Genomic DNA, 13,625 nt, shown 5'->3' with positions numbered 1-13,625 from the left:
CACCTCTGCTGCTCAGAGGAGCAAGAAGCACTCTGCTGCGATGAACTCACCTCACCTGTGCTGCTTCTGTTGCCAAATTCTTAAAGGCTGATGATGCCTGGAGGAGCCGGAAGGAACAACATCCAGCAAACAATTGCAAAAGTCAAGTCTGAGCAAGAAGGAGGGCGTGAGTAGGGGGGGGTTGCCAAATCCGGCAGTATTCCTTGGAGACAACAACAACAATCACAGGAATATTTAATCATGCCGCGACTATGCCTTGCTGAACTGAAACTGGCACCAGAGTTCTTGGCTTGGGAATTCAAGCTACCACCAGGAACAATCAAGGGGATGTGTCCATCTCAAATGTGACTTGAAACAATGCAAAGCCACTGCCCTTGCCCAATGTTTGGCGTCATCACTGTTTTCTAGCCTGTCACCTGGCATGAAAACAAGGCCAAACTCAACACAAACCAAAGCGATTCTCAGCATGACACAGGAGACAGACTGAAACACAGCCAGCCCCCACACACGAGCACCACGGACTGGAACCGTGGGGGAGAGCCAGGGCGATCAGCTGACTTCGATGTTTTCACGCCAGATTGCGAGAGGAAGCCATGAATCAACCTAGTTAATGAACTCTTCATCCAGGCACAAAGGTGGCACCAGGGCTTATCACAGAATCACAGGCTGGTTGAGGCTGGCAAGGACCTCTGGTCCAACCCCCTGCTCAAGCAGGGACACCCAGAGCAGGGTGCCCAGGACCACGTCCATACGGCTTTTGAAGATCTCCAAGGAGGGAGATGGCACAACCTCTCTGGGCAACCTGTGCCAGTGTTCAGTCACCCACACAGTACAGAAGTGCTTCATGATGGTCCAGGGGAACCTCCTGAGTTCCAGTTTGTGCCTGTTGCCTCTTGCACTGGGTACCCTTGAAATGGGATGCTGGCTCCATCCTCCCTGCATCCTCCCTGCAGGTATTTTCAGGCACTGATGAGATCCCCAACCCTCCTCTTCTCCAGGCTAAACAGTCACAGCTCTCTCAAGCCTCTCCTTATAGGAGAGGTGCCCCAGTCCCTTCATTATCTTGGTAGCCCTTTGCTGGATGTCCTCCAAAAAAAAAAAAGGATTTCCACTACTTTCTCAGGCTGTCATATGGACCTGTCTCCCGTTTCCAATACTTGCTGGCAACAGGGCAAGGTTCACACTGCTTGAAGTCTGTTCCTTAACAAGGGGCCATCCCCATTACTAATGCCAGAGAAGGTTTTACCTCCAAACTGTGAAGTTCTGCTTCCTGTCTGACACTCTTCTTGCAGGCTATACTTGATAGAGAGCCTGGCTCCTCTTGAAACCTGTCCACTTTTGACACTAACATTATGATCCGGAGAACATTCTGCAGCAGCAAGTTCCACACGCCATGGTGTATGCTGGATCCTCAATGATCCCCTTTCTTCTTCATCTGTGCAAGACAAGTGAACAGAAAGTTTCCAGTCTGTTTTTTCTCATCTGTTTCTTTCCTTCTACAGTTTTAGGATGGTCATAAAGGAATAATTGAGTGCACCCTCAGTAAGTTTGCAGATGACACCAAGTTGGGGAAATGTTGATCTGCTGGAGGGTAGGGAGGCCCTGCAGAAGGACCTGGACAGGTTGGGTCAATGGGAAGAGGTCAGTGGGATGAGGTTCAACATGGCCAAGTGCTGGGTCCTGAACTTGGTCACAATAACCCCATGCAGCGCTACAGGCTTGGGGCAGAGTGGCTGGAAAGCTGTTCGGAGAAAAAGGATCTGGGTGTGCTGGTTGATGCTGGCCTGAACACAAGCCAGCAGTGTGCCCAGGTAGCCAAGAAGGCCAACGGCATCCTGGTTGTGTCAGGAGTAGTGCAGCCAGCAGGGCCAGGGAGGTGATCGTCCCCTTGTGCTCTGCTCTGGTGAGGCTGCACCTCGAGTGCTGTGTTCAGCTTTGGGCCCCTCACTACAGGAAGGACATCAAGGCCCTGGAGCGTGTCCAGAGAAGGGCTACGAAGATGGTGAAGGGCCTGGAACAGAAGTCTTATGAGGAGTGGCTGAGGGAACTGGGGTTGTTTGGTCTGGAGAAGAGGAGGCTCAGGGTAGATCTCATTGCTCTCTACAACCACCTGAAAGGAAGGTGTGGGGGGCTGGGGTCAGCCTCTTCTCACAGGTAACCAGTGATAGGGGTAGAGGGAATGGCCTCGAGTTGCACCAGGGGAGGTTTAGATTGGAAATGAGGAGACATTTCATCTCAGGAGTGGTTAGTCATGGGGACGGGTTGCCCAGGGAGGTGGTGGAGTCGCTGTCCCTGGGGGTGTTCAAGGCAAGGTTGGACGTGGTGCTTGGGGACATGGCTTAGTGGGTGATGGTGGTGGTAGGGGACGGTTGGACCAGATGATCTTGGAGGTCTTTTGCAACCTTAATGATCCTATGACTCTATTCTACAATTCCATGAATCACCAGACTCCCTCGACACCCCTCAAAGCACCCCAGTCCCACCGCCGAGCCGGCAGCGCGCCCCGCTCCGGACACCCCAGGCTCAGACCAACCTCGGAGGACACCCCCCGATCCTAAACCTCCAGCTGCGGAGGGGGGGGACCGGGGCTGGCTGCAGCCCCGACGGAGGCGGCCCCTCGGGGCTCGGGGGAAGCCCTTTTCGAGGAAGGGGCGGCCCGCACGGCCCCGCCTCGCCCCGCCCCGCCGCCCGCTGCTGCTTTCTACCGGCGGCGGGGCCGGGGGGGGCCGAGTGGTGCCGGCGGAGCGGAGCCGGGAACGGGAGAAGGGACATGGACGGGCGGGCGGTGCTGATCCAGGCGCTGCTGGCAGCAGGTACGGGGCTGGAAGCGGGGGTCCCGGGTGTGGGGGTGCCTGGTGAGGGGGAATGTGTCCCGTTCGGGTCCCGATCTGACCGTGTCCCGTTCCCCGCAGTGTGTTCGGCGGCGGCGGGGGGGCTCGGCCGTGAGGAGCTGCACAACGAGGTGCTGAACAAGGGCGGCGGTGGGGAGCTGGCCCCGGCCCCGGCCCCGCTGCTGGGAGGCAGCGCGGAGAAGGAGGGCGGCGGAGCGGCCTCGGGGGACGAGCTGAGCGAGGTGCCCAGAGGTACGTGAGTGATCCCGGGGGGGCTCACCGGCATCGGGGAGCGGCCCCTTGGCAGGGCGGAGGGGTTGGAGGGTGGGCTGTGGTGGGTCCGGACTGAAAAGTGAGGCTGCGGAGTGAACCCGGATTTGGGGGAGGTGTCGGGGGTCCCCAGGAGCTGGGTGTGCTTTGGTGGTAGCCGTAGCCATCGGGGCTGCCCGGTGGTGGCGATGCCAGAGTAGCCCCGGGTGGGGGTCCCGGCAGAGCGGGCACCTCCCTGCTCCAGGTTGGGGTGCTGGTGTTGGGCATGGGGGTCCCTGCTGGCCCCGGGTGGGAGCCCGACCCTGCGGTCACCTCGTGGGCCCGAGCGGCTCCCCCGGGCACGGCAGCAGTGGATGGCAGCGAGGGGATCGCTCTGAGTCACCCGCCGCCCACACACGGCTGCTCCTCATACCTAGGCAGGGTTAGTCAGCCAGCAGTCCCTGCCACGGGGGCGTTGGGGACACTGTTTCTCTGTTAGGCTCTCTGTGCATTCATGCTTGGCTCCTCTCCCCCCCCCGGGTCAGGACCAGAGGGCGTCTGGAGGGCTCTCCAGGGGTTGTGAGGGCGGGATGGGATAGGGGACCCGCTGCAGGCTGAGAAAAGTGACCCACACCTGCCCAGCTTTGGGCATGTGGTGTGCTCAGACTGCTAACCTGGCACCAGGGTGAATGTGCTCAGCTCCGTGTAGGTCACCCCGGCTCTCCAGCCCTCCTTTCTTTGCTTTTCTTTGCTGTCTGCGTTCGTCCAACTGTGACTCAAACCCTGGCTTGCAAAACTGGGTTAAGCCCTAAACAAAGGGGACTCAGCCCCTGGGAAACGCTGCTGCCCCTCCTGATGGGAGGTGTGGTGGGGGAGATGCTCCTCAGTGTGTCCCCCTGAGGTGCAAGCGATCTGGCAGGCTTGGGCTGTGCCTGGTCTGTGGGGAGGACAGGTTGATGGGGTGGGAAAGAGCAGCTGTTGAGGCAGCACTGCACGGTCAGCAGCATGTGGCCTCTTGGAGCACTTTCTCAATGCCTTGAGCCGAGCTATAATCAGAAAAACACGCTTTGTGTGTTGAAGGCACCTTCCCCTTGGTGGTGCAGCCCATGAGGACCCATGGCACGAGGTATCCGAGTACCAAGGGTGTTGTTGGCATCCCCCTGCCCCTCTGGGCTGGACCTGTTTGCCAACACACAAGATGATCTGAAGCCTCTGGAGCTGCACTATTTGGGGGACAAGGGGCAGAGCCCCAAGGGGGTGGTAACGGTGGAGGCCACCAGTGAAATAGCACGGGGGGGTCAGCAGCGCTGTGCCAGCCCTGTGGCAGTGCCGGTCTGCGGGGTACCCTCAGTGGTAGCCCGCTGGGGAGGGGGCAGCCCCTGTTCCCAGCCTGAGGCAGCTTGCTTGGAGCTCTGTGCCTCGCCTGTACCAAGTCGTGGAGTTTTCTGGTGGGTCAGTGTTCTCCAGTCCTACTTTGAAGGATGTTGAGATCTTGAAATGTCTCCTTAGACAGGCAAATGGTCTTGCACAGGGAGGAAGAGATTGCTGAGGACTCGGTTATGTAAGGAAGCTGCTGAGAAGGAATGGGGCAGGCTGAAACTTGCCAGGTTAGATGTGGCTGCCCTTTTTCCCCTTACCCTCCCTGGTTTAAACATGATTTAGTTCCTATTTCCCTAGTCTCGGGGAGGCTGCCGTGGCCAGGCAGAGCTGAGAAGTCTCCCTCCGAGCAGGGAGTGTTCCCTGACCTCCTGGCACCTCGCCAGATCTTTTCGGGGTGGGGGCAGAGTGGGGGCTTATTTTTGACATCTGCCCATCTCCAAACTATTCCAATAATGTTGATGGTTTCACTCTGTGTCTGTGGGGAGCACGCATGGGACTTCTCGCTCCGGTTCCCACCAGCCTGGCAGGGAGCTGGCCTTGCACCAAAACCCACCAATTTTTGCGCTGCAATTAAGAAATACCTTTGTAATTCATGGGAACGCTTCCTTAGCCATCGACTTGGTTTTGCAAAACCAAAAATTGACCTGGGTTTGCTCTTCTAATCCTGCTCTTGTCCTGTATGCAAGCATCGTTGTAACCACAGGAAGGCGAGTCCCTCGGGGCCATGAATGGACTCTTTACAAAAGACCGCACTCATCAAGGAAATAAAAGCCAGATAGCAGCGCAATTAGCAGTCTTCTGTGTTCAGTGGAAACTGGTGCATATAATAGCAACATTTGAGATGCATAAAGCTCTTGTTTTTCCCCCTGGTTTCTTGTTTAATTGTTCCTTTATTTCCTTTAGAATTGTTCATATGAATTGGAAAGGCCATGATATTTGTGAAAATCTGAAAAAATGGAAAAACCTTTGCCTGGGGGCAGATTGAACAAAAGGCTGCACAAATGCCAGGGCTGAGTTGGCCACAGTAACAGAGGGTTTGCTGCTCTGTCTCCTCGTCAAATGACAAATTGAGGTGATAAACTTTTTTTCTCCTTTTGAAATTGTTTTCCAGTTGCCTTCTTGTCAAAGCCTCAAGGCCTGGTTACTCCCAAGAAAAAGGGGAACGGGAATAAAAGAAGAAAAGGAAAAGGCTTGGGGAAGAAGAGAGACCCGTGTCTGCGAAAGTACAAGGATTTCTGCATTCATGGTGAATGCAAATACATCCGAGAGCTGGGTGCTCCATCCTGCATGTGAGTTTCTGGTGTGTGCCTGTACCGGGAAAGCCTTAGTCATTGTTCCTTGAATTCTCTAGGCAGCGCAGAGGAAGAGCGTAGGGGATATTTTTAGTGCATGTTCCCTGTCCATGGGGGGATGGCTCTGACTTTGCATCTTCTGTGCGCAGCGTCCCACTTGAGGAGCAGTGGGAAAGTTTAGCCTCCACTCTGGCCTGAATTTTAAACAGCTCTGTCTCTTGCCAAAATCTTAGCTTTAGACCCAGGAGGCTCCGCAGCACCCCTGCCTGTGGGGCATGACTCAGTGAGCTCTGGCTGAGGTTGGCACAGAGGCCTGCAGTGGTGGAGTTTGGAGGAGGCCAACCTGTGGGGCTGAGAGGCCTGGCAGCTGTCCAGGGGCTGACTTTCTTTGAGGTTTGGTTGGGCCCAGAGAAGTAATTGAGCACCTGGGCCTCTGAGAAGGGCTGGGTCCTACATCCAAGGTGTTCTGTAGGTCTGGTGTGAGGGACTCCATCCCTTCTCAGTATGTTCCTCGACCCATCTCTTTGTTGCAAGCCCTGTCCAAGAGCTAAGGAGCTCCCATGGCTGCATCCCCAGCAGGGAGGTTGCAGGTATGGAGATGCCAGGCTCCAGCATGAGGGCACGGTGTGAGTGATCCCTTGTTCAGCGTGGGTTACGTGGCTCTGTGCCATCAAAGTGCAGGAGCTGGGGAGGAGAACGGGCTCCCTCCTTCACCCTGCCACGTCCCCAGCTGGGATGGGGAGAGCATCTACTGAGGCACCTGTGAGGCAGGTGGGATTAGAGGCAGTTCCTTGGGGGGCAGAATGCTAAAACTACATCCCTGTGGTTTGCTGGCCCTGAGGCCAGGGCTGTGTCAGACGAGGGTCTGTGTGTGACAGACTCCGTGGCGCGCAGGTAGCAAGCAGGGATCAGACGAGGCAGGTGGAAGAGAAATAGTTTGCTTGCTGCCTGGGCACCTGGATCTGGCTCTGCCACCTCAGGAAATAGCCATGGGTACACACTTGATCTCTGCTGACGTGGACAAGGGTTGAGCTGGTGGATATAAGAGGCTTTGTTCTTTGCAATCAATCCCCTGAGCTACTCAGCCCTGTGCCCAGAGCAGATAATAGCTCCCTGGCTTACAGTGCCCAGAAGCTCTCGCCCCCTGCAATCCATGGGGATCAGTGTCTGCGCAGGTCCTTGAACTGCTTAGTTTCCTCTGCCTGGAGCCTGACATGAAAATGTTGCTGGGCCCTCAGACCAGGTGTCGTGGGGCTGCCCAGGATCCATTTGGGCTGAGGTCCCAGCCCAAAGCAGGGTGTGACACGGCCCCAGCCACGTGCCCCCTTCCTGACCGGCTGCAGGAGGGCTGGGGATGCAGGCAGGGTGCTCCAGCCTTGGTGCTGGGGCTGAGGTGGGGGCTCCCCGTTCTGGTGGCCTGTCTCTGGGCTGTCTTCTCAGAACAGCAGCAGCTCAGGGGACAAACTGCCCCAAGGCTTCGTGTTGACTGGTGTCACTTGATTGTGGTTGCTCTCCTGGCTGCTTTTGGCTCCAGCTGTGCCATGTTGTGGGGTCTTCTTGACCTCTGCTTCTGCTGGGAGTGAGGGTGGATGGTGCCAGAGCGCAGCACCCAGCCCTGCTGCATGGATGGAGAGTGGATAGAAATTTGTGGCTGTCCTGGAACTTGCCCCAGCATCGTGAGCCAGGCAGAAGGCTGGATGGAGTCCCTGTGCTGGGAAGGAGCATGTGTAGTGCTGCACAGCTCTGCTGAGGGTTGGTGGCACTGGATGCGTTCAGCTGGTCACGTCAGTGTGCTTTGCCTCATGGGGAAGGCTTGGGTGGCTGCCTCACAGCTCTGATGGGGAAAGATATTTCTGATATGTGAACAACTTCACAGATCTGCAGGGAGCCTGCGCTTCTTGCCCTGGCTAAGAGCACAGGGAAATCCTGCTCCAAGGGAAGCACTGAGTCCATGGCCCCAGCTGGTTTCCTGTTCCTTGCCTGAGGCTTCCCCTCCCCGAAGGAGGCAGCCTGCCTGGCACCCAACTTCTACATGCCCTGAGAACCAGGCCTCCTGCCTCAGGATGGGGACCAGGAGAAGGCTGTAGGATTCTGGCCAAAGCTAAGCAGAGGCAGTTCCTTCGCACTGGGGATTGAGGGACCCAACAGCGCCGCTGCTTGGCCACCACCATCCTTAAAAACTCTCTTTCTCACCCAGATGCCAGCCAGGATATCACGGAGAGCGATGCCATGGCCTTTCACTGCCTGTAGAGCACCCTCCTAGCACGTATGACCACACCACAGCACTGGCTGTCGTCGCTGTGGTCCTGTCTTCGCTGTGTCTTGTCATCATTGCAGCCCTGCTGATGCTCAGGTGAGCGGGTGGGGGCTGTGTTATTGGAGCCCTGTCCCCGGGAAGCCCGTTTGTGGGGAACGGTGGCAGGGGCTGCTTGCTCCATGCTCTGAGCCTCTCTTTGCTTGGCCTCACAGGTGTCACAAGAGGGGTGTCTACGACGTAGAAAATGAAGAGAAAATAAAGCTGGGCATCACTGTGAATCACTGAGGATGCCAGGTGCTGGCAAGGTGAGCCCTTGCTGTGGGCTGGGGCATTGGTGGGGGCTTGGGGCTCTGCTTGGTTGTGCTGATCCTGTGCCAGAGCCAGGCATGAGCTGAATTTGCTTTGAGCCTGGAGAAGCAGCTTGCTGGATTTGGCCCAAAAGCAAGGGCTGCCGCGTGTGGCCCCGGCTATCTTTCCTTCCCTTTCAGTTCAAATCTCTGTCCTCTGACACCTGCCTGCTACCTCCTCCTTTACAACCTTATGTCTCTCCGTTGGCCTGTTGCTGCATGGTTGGGGGATATTTGGCAGCAGGGAAGCTGCTTTCCCTCTTCATCCCCCACTCTGTAACTCGCTCTGCTCCCTCTGTCTGACCCACTGAGTCATTTCCCCTCCTTAGATATTGCCTCTATTTATATACACATCTAAAAAAAAGACCTTCCTTTTCACTCCCACTTGTCCTTTGCTTATTACTTGCAGCAATGTAATGCTTTGCAGCTGGGCATGGGAGTGCCCCATGATGTTACTCTGGGTGTGCTCTGGCCCGGCGGTGGCCACATGTCAGTGGTAGCTGGGTGCTGGAAAGCCTGCAGACTTCCTCTGCTCTGGTCCAAACCCTGATGTTAGGTGTTCCCGTACACATTACGGCTACTTCTCCTTCGAATAATGGAAGTATTTTGCTCTTTGGGGGTGGTGGTGTATCAAGTAATGCCTTCAAAGGGTTTCTGAAATGTTATTTATTAGATTTTGGGTAGCGTTGGGGGTGGGATTTCTACTTTTTGACAGGAGTTGAAGGTTAGGGAAGGAGGATCAGAGCAAGATTTATCACTGCTGTCCTCTGCCCTGCCCTGGGGACTGGGGAAGCCATGTGCAGGGGAACAATGCCATGACAGACACGGGAGGTTACCTGTACTTTGCCACGGCTTTCCCCTGGCATCCTGGCCTCAATTCTCCTGGGTCCCATCCTGCAGAGTGGCCACAAGAGCTTTCTCAGCAGTTAGATGCCATGAGCACCTTGGCCCTGGTATACAGGGCTCAGCTCCGTGGGCGAGGGTGGCTGCGGGCAGCACATCAGCAGCGTGTTTGGATACTGGTGTGCAGCCAGAGACTGATCCTGTGATGCTGTGTTTCAGGGCTCGGCACTAACGCAGTTCTACCTCCTGGAAGATGTGAGCCACGGAGCCAGTGCTGCCCCTGGGACCCTGCAGTGCATCAGGAGCTTGCTGGAGCAGCATGACCGTGCTCGCTTTGGATTCTGTTGGGCAGCAGTGCTGCTGCAGGGAGCTTCAGCAGCCTCTGGGATGGAGAAGACTGGGGAGAGAGACTCTCCACGAGGCAAGATCCCTTGCCATGCTGCAGAGATGGCCCCGCAGAAGGGCAGGAGGAACCGGCCAGCGATCAGCAGAGGGGCTGCCCAGAGCTTGGGGGATGCCCGCTGCGGTGCACGTGGAGGAACAAACTGTGAAAGGCGGAGAAACTTGGCTCGGGGCTTTCTTAGGCACAGGAGGGGTGGGAGGGTAACAGCTATTTAACACGATATTTTTTCCTTTTAAATTATATATTTATTTTAGATAAATTGTACATAGTATTTATATTTATTGGAGGTCTGCCCCTGTGTCCTTTGGTAGGTCAAGACGCAACAGGGTCAGACCGCCCTTATTTTTTAAGTGCAATGTAATATTCTAATAAATAACTTTGTAACAAACACTTGGCTCGTTAATTTAATGATGGGGGTGGAAAGGAGTCAGACCTGTAGGGTGTATGTAACAAGCCCTTGCTAGTGGGATATCTCAAAACACCAAGGTGCGTCTGTGAAACAGTGGCATGGATCCTGAGTGTGCTGTGGTGGCCACTAGACCTGTTCCTGCTGCCCTTAGGGTGCAGCAGAGCATCTTCTGCTGGAGCTGAGCAGTGTGGTGGAAGGGGCGGGTGCCAGTATCTGTGCTTCACCCTGCCATGGGGCAGCTGCCTTGGCTTCTCAGGGGCAAGAGCCTGCAGCCAGGCTGGCCCCACGTGTTTATTCAGTCACATATTGGATGTGGTATTTAGGTATCTGCTGATGAAGCAAAGCCTCCTTGAGTTCCACCACTGATCACAGATCAACACGAACAGGGCTTAAAATCCAGGAATCAGTCAGCATTTGGCTGAAAATTATGAGATGGATTCTCATACCTGCCCTGGAGGAGCTCCCAGAGGTTGCTGGGCTGGCTGAGGGTTGTGGATGCAGGTTTCTGGGGCTTGGGGTCACTTGGGGTTTCAGATTGTGATTCAGGACCCATTCCTGATGAATTAAGCAGAGAAAAATGTCTATCCCACTGCATGAAATCTGCTTTCCTCAAGTCCATTTCGCTTTTGCAAATGTCAGAGTTGAATTTTTCAAAAGGGAATGCCAAGCGAGCGCTTTCTGCTCGTGCTCCTACAGTGTATGCTGAAGCAGGGGCAGTGAACAGTCTGTAGAGAGTGTGTGTTTGTTTTTGACAAGCTTAGCCCCAACTTAGCTCTGGTAAAGCATGAAATAATTTCTATGCTCATCTGCTGCCTGGGGGAGGGATTGCTTTAGGAAGTGAGTTTAGTAGTGCAAGCCCCTTGCACAGCCAGTGAGTTTTGCTGTAACCTGAGGGATGGGAGGGGGAATGAAGCAATGCTTTAGGACTCCAGTGCTTCCCAAGATAGAAGGGTTAAAGTACACAGCTGCGATAGATGGAAGCAGGTATTCAGCAGTGAGTACCCTCATGCATTAGCATCCAGGGAGCAAAAGCCCCAGTAGCCACAGCAGCCCTAGTCCCAGCAATGGGGAAACGAGTTACTCATTCTGCTTTGTGTGAACCTGAACCTTAATGCTGTGAGAGTGCTGGTTTCATCAAGGACTCTGAACTCTGGACCATTTCAATGTCTAATAAGCAATTGATATCCCCAGTGGCTGTGCAGGAGGCCCTTGCTGCATCCCCACCTCCCCGTGCTGCTGGGGCTCCCCAGCTCTGGGCTCCCGTTTCCCAGCTCCATCCTGCAGCACCGTCCTGCCTTTCCTCAGCAGCAGCCCTGCACGCCTGCAGCTCTGCCCGACCCAGGTCCGGCAGCACTGGAAATACCTCAGCTGGAATGTTTTCTCTGCGGACAACCGGAATTGTTGTGTTGATTTTTGCTCTGGCTGGGGAGGAGTGAGCAGGAGGTGCAGGAGTGGGGGTGAAAGCCTTTGCAAGCCCCAGCTGGGCTAACAACAGGATCTGCTGACTTGGCACGGGCAGGGATCCCAGCCTGTGGGCGCTCAGCTCGGGGTGCTGTGTGCAGGAAGACAGAGCACGGGGGCATGCAACCGCTGCTGCAGTCCTGCCTGTGATGGACCCAAGGCAGTCACTGCGTGGGGGGGAGCAAGATATGGGGCATCCCTGCACCTGGGGATGAAAGCAGGGGAGGTGCTCCCCGTGGTGGCAGCTCTGAGAGCCACGGGACCACGTCATCATTGCCATGCTGCCCAGGATGTGTTCTGGATCACGGGGCTGTGGCAAAAGCTGGGCTGCCTATGGAGGGTAAGTTAACAGGCCAAGAGCTGGGAACATATTTTGAAGGTGTAGAGAGGGGGAAGCTGGCTGGTTCTCTGCCCTTTGGGCTGTGAAAGGATGAGAGAACATCCTGTGGATGTTCTCTGCCCAGATAAGGCAGGGATGAAGGCCCCCAGGCAGCTCCCCAGTCTGGCTGTTCTTGTGGCACTGAGGCAGGTGACACCCCAGAGCCCGTTAGGGTCATGCTGAGCTCTGTCCTGCCCAGGTCTCTGGGTGCTGTGGAGGTAAAGTGGGCTGCTTGGCCACAGGCCTGTGGGAACTGGGGAAGGAAGCAGCCCCCACCATGCCACGGTTCACCCTTGTGGGCTGGGACGGCAGGACTGATGGGCTGTTCTCCAGAGTCAGGCTTACAGACAGACAAAATCCTAACTTTGGGTTTAATTGAGAAAAAAATGCACTATGTTACAGTAGTCAATTTAATAACCATCTCAGCTTGGCATCCAGATTCACTGCGTTGCTTCAGGGCAAAATTGCTCAGCAGATCCTCCCTTTTAGGGATCACAGGGATACTCAGACCTGGCCCCGGCCTGTCTTATTCTGGATCTGGAGGTGGTCAGTCCTCTTGGTTTATACCTCTGTGCCAAGGATCTGGGAGGTACAGGCAGAGGATGGACTGTCCCCAGCTCCAGCTCTCTACCTGGGGAGCAGCACTGCTTGGGCCTGCTGGGATGGTAGCTGCAGTGACTCGGAAGAGATCAGGAAGGCACTGAAAATGATGGCCAACCTCTCTGGGCAGCTTAAGGGCCAGAAGGCTCCAGTACTGCTCTTGGGCTCACAGACCACCAGCAGTATCGCATAGAGCTGGGCAGCAGCATGCCCCTACAGGAGCCAGCACCAGCCCAATGCAGAGCATCCGTCGCTACCAAGGTGGGAAGTCCCCATGCCACGTCCTCCCCAAGCCAAGGCACTGCTCTTCACTCCTGAGCATCCTCTAGCCTTTTGTGCAGTGGACTCTAAACTGTGGCTGACTCAAGCAGAGGGACACCCGTGCTCCCCCAGGGAGAGTAGGCCATGCTAGAGCTGGCTGATGAAATGCTTCCTGCTATTCAGTGCGAGGTTTTCCTTTTCTCTGCAGGAATCATTGTGTGCTGTATACACTGGGGTCTGTGGTGCAGAGCAGCAGGAGGGGCCTCAACAGTCTGAGGTCTTACACAGAGAGATCAAAGGGAAACATCTTCCCTGCATCCCAGGCTTGGGGTTTAACTGGTTCAGAGCATGTGTGTCTGTCCAGGTTACAAGAAGAACCAAGTGTCCCTGAAGGTCAGGTCCTGCACTCTGCTGTTAAATCAGGGTGCCCCAGCAGGTTCCCTCCTGCTTGCCTCTGACTACAGAATGCCACGCTGGGCATTTAATTTTTTGCTGCCTTTCCCCAAAAGGCATCTGATGGTCTCATCATGATCTCATACCTTGTCCTATAGCCTGTCTGGACAAACTCCAAGGAAAATTCGGACTGGAAGCAGCAGAGGTGATTCATGAGCAGGAACTCGCTTGGTTGAGTCCAGCAGGGCTGTGCAGGGATCAGCAGGCTGCTGGAGCAGCCACCTCTACAGAAGCAGCACTGCTACCCCTGCGTGTCACAGACAGACCCTGGGCTTCGTACTGTGCTGTCAACACACAAACTGCCAGGCAAGCATGCTGCACTCCTCAGCCTTTCTCACAGCTTTTAACTGGATTTGAGCTGGTTGGTATTCCCAGTCCTAGCTGCAGCCATGCACCTGTGGGGGTTTTACTCAGGTGGGCAGCTGAGTTCCACCACAGCCGCTCCCTCACTCCCCCTCCT

The 13,625-nt window shown here is 55.6% G+C and overlaps 1 protein-coding gene across 1 annotated transcript; it reads left to right on the top strand.

Moving 5' to 3' along the window:
* Positions 1–2,665: 2,665 nt before the first annotated feature.
* On the top strand, positions 2,666–9,984 carry HBEGF (heparin binding EGF like growth factor). The gene is made up of 6 exons (XM_082771880.1): positions 2,666–2,813; positions 2,913–3,083; positions 5,572–5,749; positions 7,950–8,105; positions 8,222–8,314; positions 9,419–9,984. Exons 1-5 carry the CDS (start codon positions 2,771–2,773, stop codon positions 8,292–8,294), a joined length of 621 nt encoding a protein of 206 aa, XP_082628006.1. The 5' UTR covers positions 2,666–2,770; the 3' UTR covers positions 8,295–8,314; positions 9,419–9,984.
* Positions 9,985–13,625: the final 3,641 nt, after the last annotated feature.

Source organism: Aythya marila, assembly GCF_965140915.1.
Source record: "Aythya marila genome assembly, chromosome: 14".
NCBI classification, from domain to species: domain Eukaryota; kingdom Metazoa; phylum Chordata; class Aves; order Anseriformes; family Anatidae; genus Aythya; species Aythya marila.
This window is presented reverse-complemented; position numbering and strand designations above follow the sequence as displayed.